Source organism: Crocodylus siamensis, chromosome 12 (assembly GCF_052110815.1).
Source record: "Crocodylus siamensis isolate JL-2025a chromosome 12, ASM5211081v1, whole genome shotgun sequence".
In the NCBI taxonomy this organism is placed as follows: Eukaryota; Metazoa; Chordata; order Crocodylia; family Crocodylidae; genus Crocodylus; species Crocodylus siamensis.
This window is the reverse complement of record NC_143406.1, coordinates 49,704,374-49,731,637: the sequence shown is the minus strand read 5'-3', so window position 1 is coordinate 49,731,637 and position 27,264 is coordinate 49,704,374. Positions and strand designations below refer to the sequence as shown.

Genomic DNA, 27,264 nt, shown 5'->3' with positions numbered 1-27,264 from the left:
AATTCAGCTCTTCTAATTTCTAAGAGAAGCTCAAAGTGAATTTCTTCCTAGTGACAGCCACTGGATTTGCAGTCCTGCAAGTTAAAATGTCACAAAGAACGTACAGGCCTGATAACACATAGGCAATGGAAGGTGACTTCCCACACACTGCTTCTCCCAAAAGAGCCTTGATTCATCTGTTAGGAATCACCCATAGGGACAAGTAACTAATGCAGTGTTCCCACCTATTCGATTTTTAGTCTTTGTGGTGAGATGAACAATTACCTGGAAAATGAACGCCTACGCTCCTTTTGAATCTTTTTATATTCCATCAATTCTTTAGCAAAATCATTTGTAAACTCATCAAGTTTGGACTTTTTCTTTTCCCTGTTAAAATAAGATAATTATCGTTTGACCTATATCACAAAAAGGGACCTAACAAACTAAGAAGGCTAAATGAGCGAATGTACATTGCATGCAAATGAAAATGAACTTCCTATTTAAACAATGACAGCTAAAAACTCCTAGACAAGTTTTCAGGGAAAACTTTGGAATTACAGAGGCCTTGTTTCAGTTTTGCAGCTTTACCATCTGTAATGAAAAACACATTGGAAAAAACTTGCTTTAAGTCATTTTTGCTTATGGCAGACGCACTTCAGCATATTTCTGGTCCGACATGCTACTGAATCAGAACTATGAAACATAAGGCAACTTCATTCAGAACCAAATACTTACTCCTCTTTAAGTCTCCGTTGCTCTCTGTAAAACTCCTCCCTAGATAAAGGAGGCGCTTGTGTCGTTGGGATGGCATTTGAATGAGCCGATGGTACTGCTGTTGGTACCCAAGGTGTTGATATGTTTGCAGGAGCTGGGGGGTATCCTGGAGGGGGGACAGGGTACCCGGCAGGTGGAGGTTGACCAGGTGGAAACTGAGGAGGAAACTGTGGTGGTGGTACCCCCGGTGGAAGAGGAAGTGCGTGGGGAGGTGGCGGATACAGGGGAGGTGGCGGCACAGGCACAAAGACTGGTGTTGATGCTGGCAGTGTTGGGGCCTGAGTCCTTTGTGTACGTTCACTATGCGGGCGTCCTCGATTTGAACTTCTAAAGAAACCCAAAAACACGTGTCACTGTTTGGTACACTCTGCCCTTATTTTAAAGAGGAAAGTGAATGAAGCTGCTGTCTCTTTTGGGCTTTTTTCTGCCTTTGTTCTCAACTTCAGTCTTTTGAATTTCTCCCTGCTTACGTCTGCTCATTCTTCCTATATTGTGCTTGTGGCTCCTTACTCTCCCCTAACATCCTCACCCCCAACAGCAACCTCAGTCTTCTGTCCTTACTCTCAGCTTCGCAACTTTAAGATGGTTTCTCCCTAAGCTTAGAAGTCTCCCTTTTCCCAGGTGCCAAGTGCCCACCACTCCTTTGCCACTCTGACATATCTAATGCTTTGCACTTCTCATCTTCAAAGCACTGTGCAAACATTAGCTAATCTTCTGTTGAACTTCTTTTAACTTCTTCCACAGAGCCTTCCTATGTTGATCTCACGATGACTTAACTGCACTTTCTCGTACCTCAATAGGTGTCCCGTTTATCGAATTTGAGATATTAAGATACCTGTAGCATGGCCCCTCCATTTGCTGTCGCTTTTTTCCTTTTAAGTATTTGTAGAGTGAAACGTACGGTTACAGATTAACAATTGCTTATTAATGAGCACACATCCCAGAAAGAAGGACCAGGTGAATGATTCTTTTCAAACAGACTGAAAAAGCCTGGTTCACCATTTGAAAGCACTAGGTGAGCAAACTCCAAAACTGCTATAAGATAAATGGCTGTGCATGTTTGCCCCTCCATAATTTAATCTCAACTAAATTTAACCAAATTCTTAAAAAAAAAAAATCCAGCACTCAAAATATTGAAGCCAAATTCTAATGGACAAACAAATGTCTTCAGTCCTATTCTAGTTATCAAGGAGGCAATTTTCCACCTGATTTCTCTTTGTAAAAATTAATTCCAATTAATCCATTTAATTTTATTATTATTATTACTTAACTTGCATTCTCTGTGTCTGTCTACATATACACTTGGAGAACAGTTTCATAGTTAGTAGGGTTGGAAGAGACCTGAGCAGATCATCAAGTCTGACCCCCTGCCATGGCAGGAAAGAGTACTGGGGTCAAACGACCCCAGCAATGTCGTTACTACAAGCCTCCTCAAAGTGATTATACAAAACACATCTAGAACAGTTAGTTTACAATGAAATACATTCAATATGGCAAGTCACTCTTTAAGTTAAGCAGGTTACAATCTGCCTAAAGGGAGTAAAGTGATTTTTTGGGGGTAAAAAACACTTACGGTTCCCAGCCTGGCCTGCTGCCTGAAGAACGAACTGGATTGCCTCTTATTGGCTGACCTGTTCAGGGGAGCAAAAAAAAAAGATTTTCCATTTAGTTCAGCTGAAAATAAATATGTAGAAAAAAATGTCTCGATACACTTGTAGTTACTTGCCAGTAGTGGGTATTGACTGTCCCTGTGAAGCAAGCTGGCCTGGTAATGCTGGCTGTCCTAGTACAGGAACCTGGTAGCCCTAAGGATAAAGGATGAAAAATTAGTAAAGCAATTGTCTTAAAATACAGGAGTCATTTTGTATGCTGAAGTAAAACATACCTTTACTTTCTCTTCCATCACAGTGCTGATTGCGAGAGAGGAAGAAGTTTTTGAATGCTCCGAGGCTGTCACAATAGCAGCAGGCGGTATAACACTATCTGCATCCCTGAAAAAACCCCCACATACATACACATAAGATCTGTGCCATTCAAATCCACTGATTTAGAATACCACTGGAAGTACAAAGATTGAGCCAAGTTTTAAAAAAAACAGTAAAATTACTTCAGACTTGAAAACTATATACTTTTATACCAGTTATCTTAGGAATACACTAGACACAGTACGAATTAAATGAAGTTGTACATGCATTTTTAACATGGAAGGTAAAAAGGGAAATGTGTAAGTTTTCTGTACATGTAAATGTACTACAGATTTTAAAAGGTACACAACTTGGACGTTACATACACTGCAAAGCCAAGGTTTAAATTAAATGTGTACAAGTTTCCAGACAGGGATTTAGAGGCTGGACTGTTATTCTGAATAACGGCCTCAGCAATACCTTTAGCCTGTAGTCTACAATACCTCCAACTAATGGGTAGAGGCACTTCCTAGATTCAAACCACAGAGTTAAGAAGGCAAAAACCTTACACTACAGTCATTGATTATTTTACTTTATTTTAATGACATTTCTCCAGGAACACTTTAGATCTTAAACGTTACAGTATGCAGAGTTAAATGTAAATACAGCAAAAGCTTTGTTATCCGGCACCCATGGGGAATCGGGGGTGCTGGATAACAAAATATGCCAGTTACCTGAGAGGCCGCCTCTCCTGCCGCGTCCGGTGCGCCGCCGCCCCTCCTGCCGCATCGCTGCCCCTCCCGCTGAGAAGGACAGGGAGGGGAGCAGAAAAGAAAGGGGAAAAAAAAACAAACCAACAACCCGTTATTGTGGGGGCTTGGCAGCACAGGCTGTTTTGTCTCGGGCCATGGGGGCTCAGCAAAACTGGAAGTGCCATGGTGGGCACTTCCGGTTTCCCTTTTACCTTACAAGCCAGCATGCTGGTTAATAGAGCATGCCGGCTTGTAAAGGGCAGCTTTTACTGTGTATGTGTATATATACATATAAAAAATTATTGCTACAAGGTTATATATATGACCTACTACTTCCCAGAATGTGCACCATTGGTGTGATTCTGTATTTTAATGGAACCTGTTCTGACCCTAGATCACTGGTTCTCAACCTTTTCAGACTCAAGGCACCTCTTGGAAAATGTCATGTTATAATTTTCATTTGTTTTCAAACCACAGAAAAATACAGCAGTTCTGTTTCAAAGAACTCAGAAAAGCTGCAACAAATCAGAAAGATTCTAACACTGATTTCTGGTTTGAAATCTCTGAATTTATCTTGTGAATCATGTTTGCATTCCTGTAAACCCTGGTAATGTGAATGTGAAATACAATAAAATAAGTTAGAGCTTCCTAGGGCGTACTTGGAGCCAAAAGGGAGGCAAGTGCTAGTTGTGTCACCCATCATTACAGGATGTACAAGTAGCTATCAGACAAATCAAGCACCAGAGGTAAAAATGGGGGAAAGAAGAGTTAAGGTTATGTATTTTCCATTTGTGTGTACACCAAGTTTACTTACCGAAAAGGTCCATCTGTCTTTTCAGAGCGAAGAGATATGGACAAGTCGGCAGGAGCTCCAGGTCCAGAAGACGGATTTGCTGACATAGTAGCAGATGCAGATGACTGACTAGGAGTCAACGATGATGTTAAAGAAGCAGCAGAATGAGCAGGTGAAGTTACTGGAATCATTAGAGGATCCTGTTGTCTGGAAACCGTTGGCCTCACTACAGGCTGCATGTTCCGCTGGACTGTTGGTCTTGGTTGTTGCATCTGCTTACGGAGCCTTTTGGTGTAGCCAGTTTCATTTTTGAAGTTGTTTACAGCCTAAAAATAGAAAAATCATTGTTATCTAAAGATTACTATTCTCATATAAAACCCTTTTCCTTTATTTAGAGTTAAGATTGCCCACAGGCACTGAAGTATATAAAAGCTTCAGATAAATCAGCTTATCACATTATCTGTATGTTTCTGAAAAAACTGTCTGAAAGCAAAAATTAATATTGCTATTTAAACTTCTGTAGTAAGCTCCACTGTAGTAAAGAAGGAAAGTACATTCCATGTAGAGCTATTCAAATTCAGGTTGCCTGATAACTTAGGAACTAGCACTGCAATAGTTTATACTTTCATAGTAAAAAGTCAAACTGGAAAGGACATCTCAAGGTCATCTAGTCCAGTCCCCTGCTCAAGGCAGGATCATCTCCAACTAAAAAGCCACTTTGTTCTCTGCACAGTTGTAAAAGGTGAAAGCAGAAATTCCTGCGAAAACTTAAAATCTGAAACATGCATTTGACCATGCATGTACTCAACAAAGTGTATCTGTCAGTGGTCACTGCTGAAATTGAGAAAATCAGATAACTGATGGATTTATTTGAACAAGACAGGAAGCAAACATCTTATATATTGCAACTGATTTGAAAAATAATTCTCAACTTAGCCTTAATTATGGAAAAGCTGTTATAAATCTGATTTTCCTACTGCCTAGGTATTTGCAAAGATAGTGTTACATGTGGCATAAGCTTACCTGGCGTAAGAACTTGTTGGCAATTAAAGCATCAGGGGAAACATCTGTCTGATGACAAGTTGGACAGGTATGGTCGTCTGACTCCAGTAGTGCTGTTCTGATACCTGTAAACCATTAGAAATACTGAGTAAAAGAAACCCAAAAAAACTTCTGCTGAGCTAAAAATCTTTCATCCATACTATCTTCTCAAATCCACGTGCAAGATTAACACCAGGCTCCAAGGAAAATGAACTTGGATTGCAAGCTTATAAAAGTGTTTTTTACCTGCCATAATAACTAAAAGCCTTGAAAGGTGAATGTGCCAGGAGTTAACATTCCTAATGCATAAGCATTAAATTTATTAAGCTTCTTGAAGCTTTACGTGGGCCAACATTTCAAGCTAGTTTAGTCCTTAGCCTAGGTGAAAAACATTTAATTTCCAGAGCGAAATCACTGAGTTTTAGCATGTGCTATTATTTTAACACAAATCATTTAACCATTCAGTTTTACAAATGACTATTATCCCAGATACAGAAATGACGACAGAATGATTATACTTCAAAAAGATTTTTTTTTTTGGTAAAGAAGGTTTACAAAGAACTGCTTCCACAGCTTTATGGAAACGCTAGTGAAAAAATGCTTTTTTGAGTTCAAACATCATTTTGTAGCATTTCACAATCCTCATAGTGAAGTTAGTGCAGAAGTTGAAAGAAAATCAGCTACAGTTTAGCTGAGTCAGTTGTACAAGCAGTCAGAGCCTCAAGAAAAATGGTTACGTTGCATTCTTAAGAATTCATCAAACTGGGTTAAAATTATTTTGACTGGCCTTTAAAAGAAATTTCAACAAGGGCCTACCTTTCCACTGGTTTCACCCTACAGTTAATTGTCTATGGAAATATTCCAAATGTAACAGGGGCTACGTGATGATCATTAACAAATCAAAGCGAGAAGGATTGGAGAAATCATTTACTCAAAAAAGATGCAGTCAGTAGCACAGTGACTACAGAACAGCAATTGTTTGCCATTCTGGTGTTTATTACTCCCGACATAAACGTTACTCTGATTTTTGAGCTATAAGCCTTCTTTTTTCCTTTACTGCCAAATAAAATGAAAGACCTTGCTGGTTAAGGCACCATCCCTTTCTAAAATGTCAATTTAACACACTCATTTTTGTTCATTCATTTCCGATTCACTACTGTAAGATCACCAAATCCAACTTTATACATTTAGCAGCTTGAGTTAAGTGTAACACTCGAATATGGCACTTACATTCATCACAATAACTGTTTCCACAGCAGGGAATGACAACTGCATCAGTCATTATATCTTTGCAGATCAGACACAACAATTCATCTGGAATAGGATCTTCCTCTTCTGAAGAGGAAGATGGCTCCTCTGGTAGAAAAGGGGGCTTTTCCTTCTTTCCTATGGCATAAGCCTCCCTAAAATAAAATAATTTTAAATTTCAAATAATCTGATTATGGAAATGTCACCAAAACTACCAAAGTTATCACTAGATTAATAAAGAAAAATAACAGTTGCATACTTCAAATGCTCAGCATTATTAATATTACAGGAAAAACCAGCATCAGGTACTTATTTGATCTGTGCTAATTACTCAGGTATGATACAGCTTCTACATAAAGCAGCACATCACAGAAAAATATAGTAAAGTTTTCCAGTGCCATATATATATATATATATATAAAAAAAATGAATTCTTGCTAATAGTTTTTAAAGGGTATTTTAATTCATTTAGATTAAAACAGAAGGGATGTTTTTTGTATTTTTAAGGCCACTGCATCTTGGCTGACAGCCAGCAGTTACAGCTTAAGCTACCAAAAGTTTCTTAGGTCTTGCAAGGATGTCCAAGAGCCTCACTCTTTTCAGTTGGGAGTCTGCAAGCTGGGGAGTGCCTCATCCAGAGCATGCTGCCACTGCAGTACAGACTCATTCTCTGCCTCCCAAGCACCTGTCCCCTGCTCTTACCAGTACAAAATATTTTATTGTGACAGTGATATACCATCAACACATGTATTTTTAGGAAGCATTTCACAGAACGACAAAACTGCCTTTATTTTCACCATCCTGTTACCATGGTATTTAAAACACAACTACACAAACAAGAGCATGTTAGCTGCTCAGTGGTTACTGCCCATTTGTATGCTTTCATTCTACACAAGCATGTGGCAGCTTTCCCTCTGAAAGCTGGATGACAGCCTGCATTTGCCAAGGACAGGAGCATGGATAGTCACCATACTACAAATCACTGGTTTCCCACCCTGTACTACCATGATGTAACCAGGTTGTGCAGACACGCTCTTAAAGCATTGGCAAGCCAAAGCTTTCAGTCCAGCAACAGGAAACAGGCAAGAGTCAATGCTATTCCTGAACTTAACCTTTGTCCATCTCTTTAGGCTTATTTAAGAAATACACATTATGAAATGTTATATTCCCTCTAGCATGTTTCAGTCCAGACTTTCCTAACATTTTACTGCCAAAGTTGATTACAAGAAAACAAATAAAAATCAGGAGACAAGAGGTTGCTTGATATGACAACACATGTTGTCACATCAAGCTCCGTTTGCATAGATGGCTATATACACATGTATAAATGGAACAAGACATTAAGAATACATTTTGCCCCATAGGTGAGAATCCTGAAATCTGCCAAAATTAGACCCAGGGTGGCAGTTTGCCATGGCTGCACCTAACTCCCATTAAATACAGCCGGCTGCAGTGGCTCTGACACAGGGGGATTATAGATGCCAGCCAACGCAGCTTTGCTCTCATCCAAGTGCTTGTGTACTGGCCCGTTAGTCACATTTCAGCCTGCTCTGAAGTACTTACGCATCAATTGTTGGTATTGCATATTTTCCTGTGTTTGTAAGCATGGCTCCTTTTGTATTGGGATCCTTCACCTCCATCATAAAACTTCTAGGAATTCCTGTGCTCTTTTTAATCCTGGGAACAGACTCAAAATTTTTGTCCTGTTAAGAAATAAACATCCAGATATAGCTCATCTTTAAAAGGATATTTCAAGGGTTATTGAATCTGACTGGTGAAAACATGTATTTAATTCTCTCCCTCCCACAACTGAGTACTACATTATAACACATACAGAAGGCAGGGCAGGATAGCACCCTCATCTAAATTTTGGCATTATTTCTCCACGGACAAAGCCTTTTATTTTGGATCGCGTGGTAAAAACACACCAGCTTACCCTGGGTCTGAATGTCTGTAGCAAAGGACAATCGTTTAGGCACAGTTTGAATAGCAATACATTCCAATCAGCCACCACTGTCCCAGAAACAAGTGTTATCTCAAATACGTCACAGATACTTCAAGTGGGATAATGGATGTGTACCTCTGCACTTCAGACTACCATAGCTTACTCTATTCATGAGAGCACACTTATAGCCTGAGAAATATTGTGATCCTGCAATATACTTAGGTAGAAACTTTGAACTCAGCGAAGTCAAAAATATACCCACAAGTCTTTGCAGGATCATGGCCTACTCTTTCCTTTTCACATCTCAAGTAGCAAATGAAAAATCTTTATGTTACATAACACGTATCAAGTAAATGCTAATCCACTGGAAAATGAGTATGTTCATCATTCTACATTCATTATAACAATGGTATGACAGTCTATGGCCAAACTACTAAGGAGACATTAAAACACTAATTTGTTTATTCTTAAAAAAATCTATGTTGAAATCTTGAGATCATAACATAAGGTCTCAGATGAGGATGAACTGTGCCAGAACTTGTAATAGGAAGGCAACTGAAAGTGCCCTAAGAATGAGCTAGAGACAAAATTATGACACCTACACTGAAGAAACAAAAGCAAATTTCACCTTCAACACAATTTTTTCTTCCATTTTAAACTTTTAAATGAAGTTTCTTTCAAACTACCATTGATTGGGAGGTGGGGGTGCTAAAATCACACAGCATCATTTTGGAATCATTGGGCACTGTAACATGTATAAGCACTGCAACACCGAGCACTTTTCAAAGTGCCAAGTGCTGTGACACTTACAGTTGTCTAAGTGGAGAAATGTGCATCAGCGCTGAGAAAACAGCAGCGGCATGCTTTGAGCTTCAACACCTTGGAGATGCTTTAGCTCAAAACTGTACAGCCATTTTCTATGCGTTGACATGCATTTCACCATTTATACAACTGCACATGGCGCAACGTAGTACATGTCAGCACGCATGTGCGGCAAACTCCATCAATCGAGTCTGCTCAGCAGCAGCGGATCTCTGGCAGGTTGCCGAACAAAAAGGTATGTGTATAAATGCCCGATGTGATAAAATTTGTTTAGGCAAACAGACTAGAAAACAGCCAGCTATTGTGACAATAACTAAACCTGCACTTCTTACATGCACTTGAAATGCGCAGTTGCTACTTTTTAGCACAGAATGCATTGTGGCACAGGCCTCTTTCAATTCTTGCCATTCAGAGGAACATAAACAAAAGCATTCAGAAACTTTTTGAAAAGCATTCAGGTACTCAGTCCCTGCCTCTGTAAGGGTAACAAAGCAAAGAGGAATCTGAGTTACAGACTTCCCCCTTCCACCAATAAGAATCTCTCACTAAATTGTGCAAGTCACCACAGGACACAAGGGCCTTTGCTCTGAATTATTTTGCCTATGCACATAAAGTTAGATCACAGTGAAAATTCAATGAATCAGGAATATTCAAAACAAAACAGCACTGTAGTTCCACCAGGCTCTTACCCCATTTGTTGGGCAGTTCTTTATGTAATGGCCAGGTTTTCCACAACGAAAGCATGTGTATGATGGTGGAGGTGGGCCCAAGGGCTTCTTCATGTAACTAAAGGTTTAAAAAATAATAATAATAAAGGTGTGCATGTGTCTAACTTAAAAAAACCCAAAACACCAAAAACAAGCACAATCTTTAAATAACAGATCTGATACGAACACTTACTTGACAGGATCATATTCATGGCCAGACTGTGACATCATAGCTTTTATTTTATCTTCTTCGGAAGCATTGGCTTCAGCCAGATTGGCAGTCTGTTTAATAGGTAATTATTTGACACACACATTAGAAACACATTGAAGTCCACACAGCCAAAGACAACACCACTCATCCAATCCTGTAAAGAGCAGCACAGCTCTAGCTGAAGTTGCATTAATATAGCTGCTTACATAAATACATATTGTCCTGAAGATGTTCTGGGGAGTCCTTAGGCCAATACATGATGTTTGTGTGCCTATTAGTTCATTTGAGAAAAACTTTCTTGGGCACTCAAAACCTTAGGCTCTGTTTGTACCTTACATAAAGACTTGTGTAACTGCTCCAATTTTCTCTTATACAGAAGTGGGCTGAAACTAAGTGTAAAAAAAACCCTTATTCAGTATTTTTAAGACACTAGATTTTGGGCTCCAGGCTATCTGTGAAAAAATATGTAGTTTAACAGAGTATGTTTTCATTTAGAAACATGAATACAGGCTTAATAGCAGCGTTTACATTTTGTAATGTAAAAGGGACAGTCAACTTGACAAATCTGAAACTGGCTTCCCCCCCGCTTTTTCTTTTTTAAGTCCAGCTTTTGACACCACTTCCTTTCAGACTGCATGCTTAATTCCAGACTTCTTTTCAAAGTTTTTCTTTGTTCCCCTACTGTGGATTTATATGGACATTTTCAATAATACAAAAAACCCCCTCTGTGTAAACAGACTCAAGTGTATTTTAATTAACCATCAATATTAAGTGCTGTAATTACAGCAGGTACAGTATTTAGTGCACAGTTTTCTAGTTGACTGTCCTTTTAATATACAAATCGTAAATGTAATCCTTATATGTGGAGCTAGCTTTGCAAAAATATTGAAGCCAACTTAAAAAGAGAATTAAAAAAAATTGTCAGTTTTTGTCAAAATATTTACTATACACTAGTCCAGATACAAGCAGGGTCTAAGGAAGTGACTGCTAATTACTTGGATCTTCAAGCACCTAGCATTCAGATCAACCACTCGTCTTATCCTTTTATACAGTCATTCACAAAAGCAACCAACTAGTTTCAACATTTTATTAAAAGATTGTTTCATATACAAAGCTTTTTCTTAACAACAAAAAAAAATTGACAGCTATGAAATCATATCCATTAACATTTACAGAAAATGTGCTTTACAGATACTCAACTAATTTGTTTGAACCCAAACAGTTTACAAACACACCCAAAACCACAAAACATTAGTAGGAATAGACCAAAATTCAAATATGGCATTTAAATACAAGATAGGAATAAAATGGAAAACTGTTAAACACATTGCCTCCATGCTAAGCCATTCTGCATTGAAGAGGTTAAAGTAAGTAACAGTTTTGAGTTGTTTGTAATGTTTCTTCATTTAAAAAAAAGTCTAAAAAACTTTTAAAAAATTGTACACCACTTGGACAGTTTTTTGCATCTTAGAATAAGAAACTTGACATGAGTTTACAAAACAGAGGACAGATTTAGGGACAGCACTAATGGAAACCAAATCTCTTTTGATAGCCAATTCTTAAGTAAAAAAAAAAAAAAAAAGTTGCTGAATGCACACAAGATCTTTCACCTGTATATTGGTGGTGGGGAAATTGCAGATGGAAAGATTTTTGTCTTTCCTGGCATGAGCTCCAGATTTTGCCCTCAAAAGAAGAAGTCTAACTACTCTGCAATACGTCCTACCCTTTCTTGGAATTTTAAAGGGCAAAAACTTAATTGCCTGATGCACTGATATCTTTAATAAGTAGTCACTAGTGCTTTCCCAGACAAAAGTACACATTATTGAGCATAAAATGCAAGCAGTTTCATAGCAAAACATGGCATTACAACATTTTCAGGTCACATTTGCCAATATGCCACACATACACATTGGTATATTCCTATAAACAATTAGATACATTTACACAATTTACACAGTCTGTGTTCAAACAAATTAGGTTGTATAAATGCTATTCACTGTATATGTACTACAAGTCTACAAATTAGGAAGTTATGTGCGACATTCAAAGAGCTGATCTATCACTGGAAAGTCTACAAATGCAAAAAAATAACATGCAATTGTCCATGTTATGGAAACACTTCTACTTGGCTGTTACAAAAAACCCTGAAAAGTCCATAACTTACAGCCAGTATTTTAAATTCTTCTTTAAAAAGTGCGCTAGTTTCCAAAGCAAAATTACTGAAACGTATGAAAGAAACGGTAAACAGCTTCTGAAGTGCTTCTTTCTTGTGTCTTGAAGATGATTAATACTGCAACATTATGTTGAGGCTGATAAGGTACTCCCCTTCTATCTTCCCAAACTGGGAACTACTCTTTACAGGATAGTATCAATCAATATGTACACACATTTTCAAGTTAAACTCAGCACTTTTCACTAAAAGTTTTGTTCAAATTACAAAAATTAACCAGATATAGATCACAGCATGGGACTTAAAATACCAAGCAAATAATTCATTGTTAGATTTGACAAAAGAAATATATATGCATATATACCTTTGTGAGCTGGGCCAGAGAAATAGATGCAGAAGAGTCATCAATCTGTTCACAAAAAATTAAACACACATTCAAGTTTCACAATCAAGACATAGCAATATTTACCACTACAGCAGTTTGAGAGTCTACATGGGTATCTTCTGTGCCTCTAAGAGAGGCATTTTCAAAGTAGTTTTTTTTTTGCCTCAAACACATGAAATTACATCTAGGAAAACTTTCAAAGGTACGCGTGTCAAGAGAGGCCACCTTCTAAGGGAAAAGAAGCTGAAACACTGAAGCACCTTACTAAGGTTAGCTTATTACTTCAGAGTATGTTCTCCCCTTGGAATGCTCCTAAAATCCCTATATCCATGAGAATTAAGTATATGAAGAGAACAAACATTTTCCCTTTTAAGCCAAATTAAGTTACTTAAAAATATTTTTTTTAAAATACTTAGTTGGACAGAAATGTGGTAACATAGGAAAGTATTTTAATGTATTTTGGAATTTAACATTTAAATCAGTCAACATAATGCATGTGATTATGCTTCATGAAAAGCACCCGCAACTTCTTGCCAAAACAAAGTACATGCACAATCAGTCAATAGAGATAAAAACTTGGGGGAGAGGGTTTCCATAAAAGAAACCCATCATTTAGTCCACATCATATAAATGAATTGTCAGAATTAAAGTAGGAAAAGTAAAACTCTGTAAACTGTAGATGCCAGAGGTTTACCAAAACTGAGGAAGCAGTGAAATAAGTCTGATTTTCATTAGAGCTGAATGGCATATCATAAAAATGTACGCTGAAAACATGCAAGCTGGTATCTTTCAGTATTTCCGTATCCAAATCCCACAGAAGATTCAATTTTAACATCAGCCATAAACAGAGATAACAGCTCAATTGTGGACACATGCAAAAAACACACTGGCGATGATAAAGGCGAAGGGTTTCAGTCTTGATCCCAAAAGCAGTTCTTCGTGCTGGCAAATGCTTACACCTGCCAATGGGGAGCAACTTGCACAAATAAGACCTAACACCTACTCTGACTTAGCACCCCTGCAGTTTTTCCATGCATAAAAAGCACAATCCCCATGTGCTGTTCAAGCCACACTGAATTGTAATACATCACCATCAGCAACAAATATAAGTATATATATAAATATTATTCACTAATATACTTAGTTTGGATTCACTAATGGAACAGAACTTTCCAATATAGAGAAAGATTTTGAGGTTCACTCTTTATTGTGGCTTAAAACTGAATAGATCAGAGAAACTTAATAAAATTTCCCAACACAAAAATAAAGATCTCTCTCAGGAGAAGACAATATCACCATCATAAGAGTTTATAAAAACAAAGCAAAAACAGATGTAAATAATTTCCCTTTAAAGAACCTTACATTCTATATTACTAAGAGTGATAATGTTCAACAAGAGTTTTGTTAGTCAAACTTGAAGGAAAACATATTTGCAGTAAAACCTCCTCTTCTCTCCATAAGGGATCCTGAAATGTCCAATTACATGTTCACAAAGGACTTTCCCAAACAAGCACAGTACGTGGAATAGTTTTCTTATTAATTTTTTAGACACTTTAAAAAAATAAAGTTTTGAAAAAAATTCCATGGAAGGGAAATTGGTGTCAAAGGCTGAGGCCCAATTTTAACACTAAGGCCTTGAAATCTGTTTTAATGAGTTTTATTTTGTGGGGCAAATTTAAGTCTTTTGTAAAATCCCTACATTCATTTATGTTAAAAAAGGAATGTCACTAAAATTATTAAACATCTGATACTCCACATGCCACTCCTTTCTAAGTGTGGAAATAAACAGGGCTATATATTTACCAGAACAGCTGATAACATAAAAAGCATTTTGTGCCATTCATTATTTTATGAATATTTTAATAGCATGTCCATAACTCAACTTGAAAATGTTTAATAAAAAAATTAAATTGGAGTCTTGCTTTTGTAATAGACCCTACTTCCAACCTTGAACAAATCTAGCTGGCATCATGATTTGATTTATAATGCTGTTTCATGAATAATACAGCCTACAGATTCCAATCGACATCTTAAGTGACAGGTAACACTGTCATTTCTAACCACTAAACTACCACCAGAAAGGAGTAGGTGGTTGATCAGCATCTCAGTGAATATATTATCTTGGGAACCTCTTTCCTATCGCTCTTGTGCTGATCCCTTCTCTCTCCCCTCCCCTTTTTTCTTCCTACTGGAGTATTTTATCAAGTTCCCTGCAAGCCCCTGGATTCAGACCTATGGAAACTCCATCTCCAAGGCTCTTGAGCTTCCTGAGATCTTTCCTCAGGCAAAAATAATACTGTAGGATTTTTTTTTTTTTAAATCAACAATTACTGAATGATGTTTGCTACTCTGGAACTCATTTCAGAGAAGATTATCCCAATTCCACTGGGTAGAGTGAATGAAGGGGGAAAACAGAAAATCAGGAGGAAAGCTCACTATCCAATCCCAAGCTTTACATGGAATGTCTTAGACCACTGCCACAGAACTACAACTACATTTTGGTTTCAGCAGTCACTTAGGGTTAACAATGCTGTTTTAGCACAAGACTTGGTCAGCTGGGATTTCAGTCACGTTTGTGACTATATTCCATTGAAGGGACAATGCTTTATAGCAGTGGGGGCCAACTTTTTGGCAGATGTGCTGCAAATCAGCCATGTACTCTCTCATGTGTCAATCCAATCCTCTCCCCTGCCCAATCTGTCACTGTGCTGTCCCCTCAATCTGCCATTTGCCACACCCAGAAGCTGCCCATGTCACCTGTGGCACACATGCCGCAGACTGGCCACCCCTGCTTCACAAGATGGGGCACTAATTTTGACTACGGATTTTTATTGCTCCTAAAATATTAATACTAATAAATCAGTCACTGGGTCTCAGAACAAAAGTTCAGTCCCTAGCTCTGACTATGATGGTGTCAGAATGGCACAAATTTGGAAAACGTCAGAGGATAAACTAATTCATAAAAGAGCGAGACAATGGAGAAGTGGTCAAGCTATGTATAAAATTATTGACATTTATATCAGCTATACCAACCTATTTTTTGCTATACTTTGTTTTTTATAGTAGTGGTAGTAGCAGGCAACTGTCTGTCTCGTAAGACAATAGAATTACGCCGAGTGAGACATCAGCTCACTGAACGTAATCCTCGCTTGAAAATAAAGTGAAGCTGGAGTGACCCCTCCAGGGTCAAAAGCCTAGGCAATGTATATGGACTAGCATATCAGCTTTCTACCCACTTAGCTCCAATTTACCACTGCCAAGTTCTGCTTTCAGATAAAATGAGTTTGTGCCCATGCAATTAAGGGCAGAATTTGGTCTCTGATTTTAGATCAGGCTGGACAATTAACGGTAACTATAATTATGTCCCCAACACAGAAGATGCCTGATCTTGTACGACATCCAGGGTGAGAATTATTATTAACAGAAGTTGAACAGATAAAGAGGACTGGCAAGACCAGTCCCAAATTACAGTTTGCCAAGTGCAATCATGAAAACAAGAAAAAAAAAAGAAAAATGTTTCATTTTGCTTCCCTTTTAACTGAAGCAGTTCTAACTAGAATATAGCCATTCCTAAGATACATTTTTTTTAACGAAAAAAAGAACCTACATTAGCTCATAGTAAAGTGCTACTTAGAAATGTAACACAGACATGCCAGGGAACACACAAGGCTAAGAGAATGTTAACTTTATTTATAAACATGTTATTTGTGTTTATTTATACACATGCTAGGAAACAAAAAGGAAAGTGAACTGGTTTCCATAAATAAAGACTCATCTGAATTAGATCAAATACTGTAAATGTGATTCACATAAATGCAGTACATTAATTACTTAGGGTAACTAGGCCAATCAAACAAATCTGGACTTGTGCTGACACAGTTATGTAAGAAAAAAATTTGAATCAACTGCCAATAGAGTTTTAGATATTAGATTATGGTTTTAGCGGCTTTTAAAATCTTTACACTAAAAAGGTTTGTATTTTAGATTGACTGCATATCATTTCATGAGAACCAGAAGCTATTTTCTTCATAAAACACAAGCCCACAGTTCAGAAATTTCTAGATTTCGTTATCCTAAAATCCTATCAAGTAACCAGATCCAATAATCCAAGATTAGTGTAATGCCTTTTTAAAAGTGAAAAATAAAAACACCAAATAATAATGTGGGATACTAATTAGGACTAGTTTGAATTTCTTGAATTATGTACAATGTTCAGCACGAGCAGTGAATCAAAATCTGGCCCATCACAAGCTAAATATTTGCTCATGTATCTTATAGATCAGCATTTAGTAACAGACTGACACTAAGTTTTTCAAACCTAAAAGAAATGCCAACTTTTTTTCAAATGTAAAAAATCAAAGTGGTGACGTTCTAAAGAAAGGCTTTGCCATCAATAACGTAGGGAGCCACCACAGTCAGAAAACACTGAGATCACGGGTGCTGCAAATGAGATTTGACGTTCATATGGTTTTCATCCTCAAACCGCACAAAGGTCTAGCCTTTGCTACAATTTGTACATCAAGTTTTAGATATTTAGTCTGCAGGCACCCTACTAAACTAGGCTGAACAAAAGAAAGCAGAAAAGCCATACACAGAAATTCAGAATACCACATTGAGGACCATAAGATATTCACACCCATGATAACCTTCAAGACATTTATGTACTCAGAGGGGGCCCAAACAACGTCATTTTAACAGTACAGTTTTAAGGAATATAAATATTCAAAATATTTCAGGACAGCAAGATAAATCATTTGGCTGCACAAAATTGCTCATGAAAAATGTAAGGGAATCTTCATTTCAGCATTTGTTTGAACCCATCAGAATTAAGAAACAATACCAAGTTTAACAATAATGGTTTCTCTGCGGTTTTTGATAACATTTTCAAAAACCATTAGGCAAAAAAAGTATTAAAAACGAAAGCTAAGTGATACAATGTGAAAATGGCAAAATATACACTCCAAACATTTTTATTGCAAGAAACAAAAAGCACACAACAACCCGTACAAACATACATATTACTAACTATAGACAGACAGATGTAGAACATGGCATCATGTTCAGTTGTGCAAACCTTGAACCTACATGATCTGAAAATGGTCATACATTATCTGTACAACACAGAGTCATACAGGAAATATTCTGGCATATTCAATATGAAATACAACGCATTATTTGGCACAAATACCAAATACACATTAAAAAGTGTGCAAACGATACCATTGCTCATTTTTTACTATACTGTAATAAATACATTGTATTTACAATATATATATACCGTGTTCTCAGAAACTGTATTTTAAGTTAACGTTTAGAAAATTTATTTCTACATTACTGGTTATAATTAAGTGCAGTGTGTAGAAAAAGTGTGAGATTGTGTTTTTACATACTGCTTTTGATGGTCCACTCACTGGTTCAGTTCGACTTCTAGAACAAGAAATAAAGGTTGTCAGAATATCTACGAGTGCTTGAATTCATTATACAGAAGAGTGAAAACACTATATTATGAACTGCCAATACTTTTGAGTTCTGGAACATTGTTTAGGGAACGTGGAAGTTAACACACCTACACACAAAGTGCTTTTGTTTCAGGGAGAATTATTACTTAAGTTGCTTTGGGATGTCGAAAAACATCTTTTAAGATTCGCATACAGAATAAATGAAAAACAATTTAAAACTTCAAGCCTTTGGATATTTGACTGTCACTATATAAACATTCTACAGATGAATTATTCTACACAACATTTTTGTAATCTAGTAAGATAATGATCCATCCAAATCTGAAACTGCTTTTGTCCAAACAACTTCCATATTCCTAATAAATTAATTTAAGATCAGATGTCATGTTTGGTTTCTGGAAAATAAGTGACAGTCTAGAAAGTTTGAAGCAAACTTTTTCTTTCTTAAATCAGTATGGCAAAGCAGAATCATTTAGTGAAGACTACAATATTGTAAGCCAGCAGTCCTCACAAAAGAACTTTTGTGGAAGCCCAAACACAGTGGTCAGAACTGCTACATTTAACCATTAAAGTGCCCAAATATTAAACATTTTATATAAACTATGTTGACTAAAAGTAGTAGTAGAAATGTCACCTGAAAGTAGTTTCTAGGATTTTGTGCGATTTAGAAGTCCTGTGACAAAAAAAAAGGTCTTAAATTGCCAGAACGTAATTAAAAATAATCCTGAATATTCTACAGTATTTAGGAAATCTCTTACTGAAAACTTGTTGAGATTCCATGTATTGACTACTGATCTGCATGCTTTATGGTGAATTAGGCATGCAAGTGTTGGTACAGCTAATAAAGAGTTATTAATTCATGCAGCTTGCTAAAGTGTCCTCTAAGCTGGGACAATTTAAAGATGCTCATAAATTCTACAGAGGAGGTGCACACTTCCAAATTTCACTGTTAAAACAGTTTCAGGTTCATAACTGTATATATCCCAAAGTTGGGGCTATGCAAGGAGTTCCTCGAAATTGACAGAGATTTGTTTTTCAATGCAATTATTACCTTTAAAAACATGTTACAATATGAATAGCAAAGTTTAAAAGGCACTGTAACATACCACAATAATGATACCCTTTGGGGCATGTAATCTTAAAGCTGCTTAGTTTTTGAATTAACTATGCTACTGAGCAGCTTAATCACTAGGCTAGTTAACAGGCTGCAGGTACTCTTAACTGAATCTTCTATCCTATCAGCTAGGAGGACCAGAGAAGTAGCTGATCATCTGTAAGGAGAAAGCAACATACACCATTCCTACCCCGTCCTCTGCACATTTTTATCCAGCTATTTATTTGGTCATTATTACTCTTAGAATCTAAGCACCTAGTTCTGGAGCAGCACTAGGAAAGAGGAGATGGTATCTACCCAGCTTTGGATTAATTGAATTATTCAAGCAAAGCTTGTGTAACTAATGCAGAATAGGGATGATCTACACACAGTAGCAAGAAAGCTGCAATTGAGTTTACCTGAATTTCTTACATTTTAGACAACTGTACATCTGCCATTTGATATTACAAGGACTAACTGGGAAGTGAACATTTAGAGCTCAACAGTACCAACGTGGTATAAAAACTGAATTAGAAAGATAACAAGAATTATTCTTATTCATATGTAAAAGGGCTGAATTTCAAATTGAAGAGGGACTATCTACTCCCACTGCCACACATGGAAAATGACATACTTGGGGACCTTGCTCCTTCTGCCTTACTATAAAGCACTGATGATTTCTTGGAATCTGCTAGGTCTCTTTCCTATAAATGAAACTTCTAGCATGTGGAAGGCGCAGGATTAGTGGACTTGGCCTTTAACATTTTGCATCTATGCAAGATTCTAACATCTCTCTCAATATTAGCAATTTATGTTTATAAAAGTACTTCCTTGCCCCAAAACAGATGTTAAAAAACCACCCCAAAAACAAAACAAACACTCATCCACTACTGAGTAACAGCCACTTCTGGGATTGGAATTTATTTATTAGATTTATATGCAATCTGTGGCAACAAAGAAATGAGTCAGAAGGTGTGCACACAAGTTTGTATGGCAAATGTTATGTAGTTTCTTTTCTAAAAATGTTACAAAATCTTCTCTTTCCATGGAAGACAGGTAAGACCATCTTTTGAGACCTTAAGCTATCAGCCCAAAGAATAAGCCAAACACAATTCTTTGATAGAAACCAAAAATTCTGAAATTTGAGTAATTTGGAATTTTAGTAAGCCTGGAGTTTTAAAACACCTTTCTGGCAAATTTCAGGTCCAATTCCTCCAGCTAAAATGAGTACTAGCAGCAGCTTTCATGATAGCAGAACCCAGACCTAAGTTCAAACATTTCTAACAAAGTAAGCCTCACCCAAAGGGATATTAAAGATTAAGAGATGTTACAGCTGAAGAAGAGTACTAGATTTTATGAATACCTACATGATATATGTTTTGCTTGTAGATTTGACGCCTCCAATAGGGATTCTTCTAACAATTACTGATGAATTCTTAGGAATCAGGGCACTCTCATCTGTGTATTCTGAAGAGTAGAGAAAAAAAAAAAGTGGTAAAAATATCACCACCATTTCCAAGATGCATGTTTTAATTAGAAGAAAAAGAGAGAATCAAGGAACCAATTGGGAGAATGTTTAACTGAAAACTTACAAATCTAGAATTTTTCAAGAAAGAATGAAATGTTAAAATTGATCCATACTAATTAATAGCACATATCCATTCACTTAAAAGTATTCAGCGGTCAAATATACACAAGGACAATGTTTACTTTGATGTTTTTTCAAGTTCCACATAGTAATAAGACCAGAGAGGCAATCAAACAGGCCTTTGTACTCAACTGATCCAAACCCTGGCAAAATTTACAATTTGCAAGATTTTCTTTCTATTAGCTTGCTATCTTTTACCTAATGTCCACTTTGTAACATAATTATACCACTTAACTGCATAATCAGCACCAAAAAGAATGAAGAGAAAGTAGCTGTCACTGGATATCAGAAGCCTTGAAAATGATGGAAGAGAAGCAGTTTTGCTAATTCAACAGCACCTGAGTTTCAATTCCACTTATTGCATAATTGTACAGATATTCAACAAAGTTATCAAGCTTGATAGGAAACATCCTCCCCTTTTAAATTCAGTACAATTCTTGTCTTATGGAAGGCACAAGTCACGGGCAAACACCTGACTTAGAACTGGATGCTACAGTTAAGATAGTGTTAAGAGCTCCATTATAAAGGCATCCATTGTTTCATTTGCTCATAAATTCTCTGAATTTTTCCTTTGAGTCAAATTTCTACGCGTGATCTTCACCCGCAGGTAATTAATATTGATTTATGAAATAAGATGTCCTTCAACCATATGAATTAGGGGAAAAAAAATACCTGATTCCTTGAGAAACTATTCATTTAGCTTTCAGTGGACCTCAAACAAAAAAATTGGAATCTGAACTCCATGAAGATGGAAAATGCACTAAGTCTGGAAAAGGGAGGAGTTGCACATGACAGTATATTTGTTTCTAAGCACAACCCACCGGCATGTGCTAGTATCCTGTTCCTTTGGAAGTTGAACCAGCATGACAGCACTTATGTGAGAATCAACAAGCAATACATCCACATTAATCATAGATTCATAGATGCTAGGGTCGGAAGGGACCTCAATAGATCATCGAGTCCGACCCCCTGCATAAGCAGGAAAGAGTGCTGGGCCTACATTACCCCAGCTAGATACACATCTAGCCTTCGCTTGAAGACCCCCAGGGTAGGGGAGAGCACCACCTCCCTTGGGAGCCCGTTCCAGACCTTGGCCACTCGAACTGTGAAGAAGTTCCTCCTAATATCCAATCTAAATCTGCTCTCTTCTAGCTTGTGGCCATTATTTCTTGTAACCCCCGGGGGGGCCTTGGTGAATAAATACTCACCAATTCCCTTCTGCGCCCCCCTGATGAACTTATAGGCAGCCACCAGGTCGCCTCTCAACCTTCTCTTGCGGAGGCTGAAAAGGTCCAGTTTCTCTAGTCTCTCCTCGTAGGGCTTGGCCTGCAGGCCCTTAACCATACGAGTGGCCCTTCTCTGGACCCTCTCCAGGTTATCCGCATCCTTCGTGAAGTGCGGCGCCCAGAATTGCACGCAGTACTCCAGCTGCGGTCTGACCAGCGCCCGATAGAGGGGAAGTATCACCTCCTTGGACCTATTTGTCATGCATCTGCTGATGCACGATAAAGTGCCATTGGCTTTTCTGATGGTTTCGTCACACTGCCGACTCATGTTCATCTTGGAGTCCACTAGGACTCCAAGATCCCTTTCCACTTCCGTGCCACCCAGCAGGTCATTTCCTAGGCTGTAGGTGTGCTGGACATTTTTCCTCCCTAGATGCAGCACTTTGCATTTCTCCTTGTTGAACTGCATTCTGTTGTTTTCTGCCCACTTGTCTAACCTGTCCAGGTCTGCTTGCAGCTGCTCCCTGCCCTCCGGCGTGTCCACTTCACCCCATAGCTTAGTGTCATCTGCAAACTTGGACAAAGTACATTTCACTCCCTCATCCAAGTCGCTGATGAAGACATTAAAGAGTATCGGTCCATGGACCGAGCCCTGCGGGACCCCACTGCCCACACCCCTCCAGGTCGAAACCGACCCATCCACCACGACTCTCTGGGTGCGACCCTCCAGCCAATTCTCCACCCACCGGACTGTGCAGGTACTTTCAGGTCAAACAGCTCCCAGCCCGGCTCTTATTGCTTTCCGGGAGGTTCTTAAAATGTCTTTAGGAAGCCTACAAGAACTGCACTCATGGTGAATATCTTATTTTATGTTTAGCAAATTCCTGAAAAGAGGGAACTCCCCAAAAAGCCCCTAAATACTGAGCTTTTTCTGAGGCCTTTTTTCAAAACAGGGACTACAACAAATACTCAACTGCTCATCAAAAAGGCTCAAGTTAGCACTTCTGTAAAGTAGTAATGACCTCCCAAGAAAAGTTCAACCAGCATGACTGACTTTCCATCACACAGTGTTAGGTCTGGAGTAGCTGGTTCTCCACAATGCTGGACAGTAACATTCAGGAAACAGAGCATTAACTTCAGTCATTGTGATTTGAGCCAAATCAATAAATGAAATTGTTTGCAAACTAAGATTCAGCAGCTGTAGAGTGAGAATGAGAATTTTCCATGTCTGGGGAAAACTAGCTCCAGTGCCACTTCAGGATGGACCTCCTCTTACCATAAAGGATCAGCAAATATTTATGGCAGTTGACTACCTACCCACAGTTATGCTTAGACTTGAAGAGTATCTAGGAGATTCTCCTGTTCATCAAGACATAAATGGCAATATGGACTGAGAAGATGGTAGGATCCAGGCAAAGAGCATGACAAAGACTGTAGAAGGAGCTATTAAACAAATCCAAACATTCAACCTGTGGTCTTCACACCTTAACATGCTTTTCTAGACACAGTAACAGATCGTGATACTGTTGAATTACAATTCAGTTTTGAGGATTATGACAGATTCCTTAATATATTTAAAGGGTGCCTAGGCAATGAGCATGATGCACAAATTCTCAAAGGCTCTTCAAAAATGGGCAAAAGATGACTTTTCTCACTGAATGCTGATGGAAGCCATGTCTCTATCCCCATTCCAAATCTGTTGATCCTGCCACCCAAATTTACCTGTGGCAAACGAAGCTATTTCTAGATAAATCCAGCCTAGAGACATGCCACTTTAAAGACACACAGAGGGTGTGGTCTGAGGGCAGTTCACAATTTTCAAAAACTGAGCTGAAAAGGTCTGTTGACTTGGGATGGCAGCTCAATGCCTGGTCTAACAACTGTAACATTCGCTGGCTGCATTCAATTTAATATGTAAAAAAACCAAAGGCAGCCAAGGAATAATAGCACACAGTTATGCAGTTTGACACCAGTGATGTGAAAGCTTGCAAATACAGCACCACCCTTATTAGAAGAGCTTTGCATGTATCTTTTTGAATGGATAGTTGAGGATTGGAAATGGAATGGAGAAATGTTTTATTTTATTTGTTGTGAACTTCTACTACTTCACATTTAATTACGCTAACCTATGTGGTGAGAGAATGTGTGGAGGAGTGATCTGAAATGACAGTGCTTTACTGACAGCTGCTTCTGTGAACTGTCTTGGTCATGATGGAGTTAGAGCCTCGATACTTTTTCTTATGCTTCAATAAGGATTGTATTAGCTTGGGTAAAAACCTCCAAAGAACGAATTCATATTGTATTCCTATTAAAGAACAGTCTATCTAATTTATTAGTGACAGTACCTTTTTTTTTTAAGAAACTGTGTTTATGTATAACAAAATATTAACACAATTGCAATATCAGAATAAAATAATATTTGTACAATAACAAAAGGAACACTGTAATTTAAGTCATCACACCAATATGCCATTTTTCTTTCCTGCTGTTTTAAGGACTTGGTTGCCAGAGCAGAAGCAACCAACCAAAGAGCAAAGGACAATTAGAAATTATCCTAATGTAAATGAAGTATTGTACAGACAGCACCAAGTCAACTGGCAGATGAAAATGAAATTCATTTGCCTAAGCTCTACATATCTGTTGAATGTTCCCCTGTCATCTGGTAAGCTGTCCTCCAGTCTTATTTCCCCGATTCCAAAAAGGGTTCAATGACATTTTGCTCCATCCTCCTTTCATTTTGTGGTCCTTGACCAAAGCGTGTTATGAAGTGATTCACCACTGTAAATCCAGTCTACCTGACACCACAACTTCCTCGGTCATCCATCCTGCTGGTGTGGTGACAACAATAAAAGAAGTAAACAGCAAGCTAACTCCAGGGATGCTCCATCTATCTCTTGATGCAGTCAAATTAAGAATTTCAATTCAGTTTCAAATTATATTGCCCGCCTCAGGTTACCTTCACCTTGAACAAAGGACACAGATTTCACACAAACCTTGTAAAGGTTAATTAGGATGCCAGATTAAGACCAAGTATGCAATAAAGGTGATGTTTGTCAGTCACTAAAGTTACATTTTCAGCAGTCTCCTATAATGCACTTCACAGCATTAGGGAAAAATGGAAATTTGAAGGAGTGAAGGGATAGGGAGGTAAGTTAACGGTAGAGTTATTTTTGATCCCTCCTGCACAATGAATCTTAGTTGAACTGTTCACTACAATACTCAGCCTTTTTCCTGAACACAAATTTAGAGATCAAACATGAGTAACCCCAGCTATTCCCTTCAATTATTTAATACTGACAAATGCAAAAGTCCATCCAGCACTACACTGCCACATCATCTAGATCAGCTTAAGTCTTCAAGTCTATTAGCCCTTGGTCTTTAAATAACCCGTGCCGTATGCAAATTATGCCAATAATTGCCAATTCACTGCAAGAAATGATGTAATTCTCATTTTGTAATTTTACTTTGATCTCAATTTTTGAATTCATCATCGGATTGGGCCACGTGGCATGGCACAATAAATTGATCAGCACACTGAGGCAAGCGTTCCTATGTTGACAAGGAAGAGCAGCCCTTAAATGGCACGTCAATACTACACAATTACAGGGAGCAACAAGCCAAATAACACCGGGGATCACTGAGCGAGTCTCTTCACTACCATTTAGTTGTTTAGGTTGGAGCAGATACTTGTTGAATAGATGAGGAAGCAGACAAGCTGTCTCTTCAAAATCTGGCCAAACTGAGTTGGCTGCTGTTTCTCTGCCTTCACCAAAATACATCACAAGATTGTAACAGAATAGCCCACCAGTCCACAAGGGTTCATGGAGCCCTTATTCTCTTAACCCCTCAGCAAATCCTACATGGTACCTCCAGATGATACAGTACCACCTCTGCAGTCACGAAATGATGTCTAAAAGAAGATGTCTAGTTCACTGCAAAAGTAGCATATTCTTTGCCTTGAACTAGATCTACTGCTGTTGTCACAAGCTTCATGATACAGGAAGTTCAACCCTTTAACTTTTCATAGCAGTGATTGCCCCTGTAACGAGGTAGATCTCGCCTAGCTGCTCAAATACCCAGTCACACACTAGATAAAAGGTAGACACCCCCTGGTACAGGTGCCAGAGCATGGCACATGAAGGTATTTTGCCTGGCATGCACACCTTGAGGCAAACAGTAGGGAAGGGGCTGGGTCTGCACTGCCACAATAAGGACCAGGCACCTTGCAGATCCCCCCCCATCCACCCCGGCACACCAACATCTTACAGGTCAAGGCTGTGGGTGTTTTGGCACTCTGCCTAAAAACACTGCTGACCCTTGTACCAGACCAGGGGCAGGCAATTATTTTGGATGGAGGGCCGCTTACCAAGTTTTGGCAAGCCATCGAGGGCCGCATGACAGGCAGCCCAGTGCAGATTAATATTAATTTTCTAAATTTTTTAGGGGCCCTGCAGGCCAGATAGAATAGCTTGGCAGGCCGCATCCAGCCCATGGGCCACATTTTGCCCACCCTTGTACTAGAGACTGATCCAGATGATTTAATGCCTAAGCTTAGTTGGACCCGTGTCATCTTACACAGCCACTAGGGGCAAAACAGCAGCTTCAAGCCACCCAACACAACAGCCTCTTACCAAAAGCATAACAACAACAGAATTAGACTATTTTCAAAGAAGCAACAGAAAATGCGATTATGTTATGTTAATGTGCAGTTAAACTCTACAGTGTGGCTAATTTTCTTTGTACAATTAAACAATTCCTGTCAACTTGACCACACAATTTCAGAAACAGTAGACCAATCACCTAAGCAGTGAATGCAGCACCATGGGACTGTGGCAGAAGAATTGTTTGTGCACCACTAGGGCAATGCTGTACCTAGGATGATCCTTCATATTAGCACCGGAATACTCTTGAGGGAAAAAAGTTAGTAGCTCTTTGCAAGCCACAGAGCTGCAAAAAGTAAAGATTTACTGCAGCTATACTCACCTTTAAGAAATAGATCTTACATTTTTTCCCCATGTAGGAGTAGTGGGGTTGAGCATGAGAACAATCTTTGATAACCTTGCACACCTCAGGCATATTTAGTCAGCTAATCATTGCTAGTTTCCTA

At 38.3% G+C, this 27,264-nt stretch overlaps 1 protein-coding gene across 4 annotated transcripts in view; it reads right to left on the bottom strand.

Moving 5' to 3' along the window:
• The window catches only part of RBBP6 (RB binding protein 6, ubiquitin ligase), a 39,571-nt gene that overhangs the window by 8,116 nt on the left and 4,191 nt on the right, over positions 1 to 27,264 (bottom strand). Inside the window, exons 2-17 of one of the 4 annotated variants that reach the window (XM_090024373.1) lie at positions 20,651 to 20,750; positions 18,825 to 18,863; positions 18,122 to 18,158; positions 12,711 to 12,755; positions 10,159 to 10,247; positions 9,948 to 10,044; positions 8,055 to 8,194; positions 6,474 to 6,646; positions 5,226 to 5,329; positions 4,224 to 4,528; positions 3,392 to 3,460; positions 2,639 to 2,744; positions 2,480 to 2,558; positions 2,327 to 2,384; positions 715 to 1,080; positions 265 to 366 (exon numbers count right to left, since the gene is read on the bottom strand). In XM_090024373.1, the coding sequence (XP_089880499.1) occupies positions 265 to 366; positions 715 to 1,080; positions 2,327 to 2,384; positions 2,480 to 2,558; positions 2,639 to 2,744; positions 3,392 to 3,460; positions 4,224 to 4,528; positions 5,226 to 5,329; positions 6,474 to 6,646; positions 8,055 to 8,194; positions 9,948 to 10,044; positions 10,159 to 10,247; positions 12,711 to 12,755; positions 18,122 to 18,158; positions 18,825 to 18,863; positions 20,651 to 20,750 (1,909 nt within the window). The remainder of the gene's footprint in view (positions 1 to 264; positions 367 to 714; positions 1,081 to 2,326; positions 2,385 to 2,479; positions 2,559 to 2,638; positions 2,745 to 3,391; positions 3,461 to 4,223; positions 4,529 to 5,225; positions 5,330 to 6,473; positions 6,647 to 8,054; positions 8,195 to 9,947; positions 10,045 to 10,158; positions 10,248 to 12,710; positions 12,756 to 18,121; positions 18,159 to 18,824; positions 18,864 to 20,650; positions 20,751 to 27,264) is intronic. The other 3 variants (XM_090024376.1, XM_090024374.1, XM_090024377.1) reach the window with 3 other exon arrangements.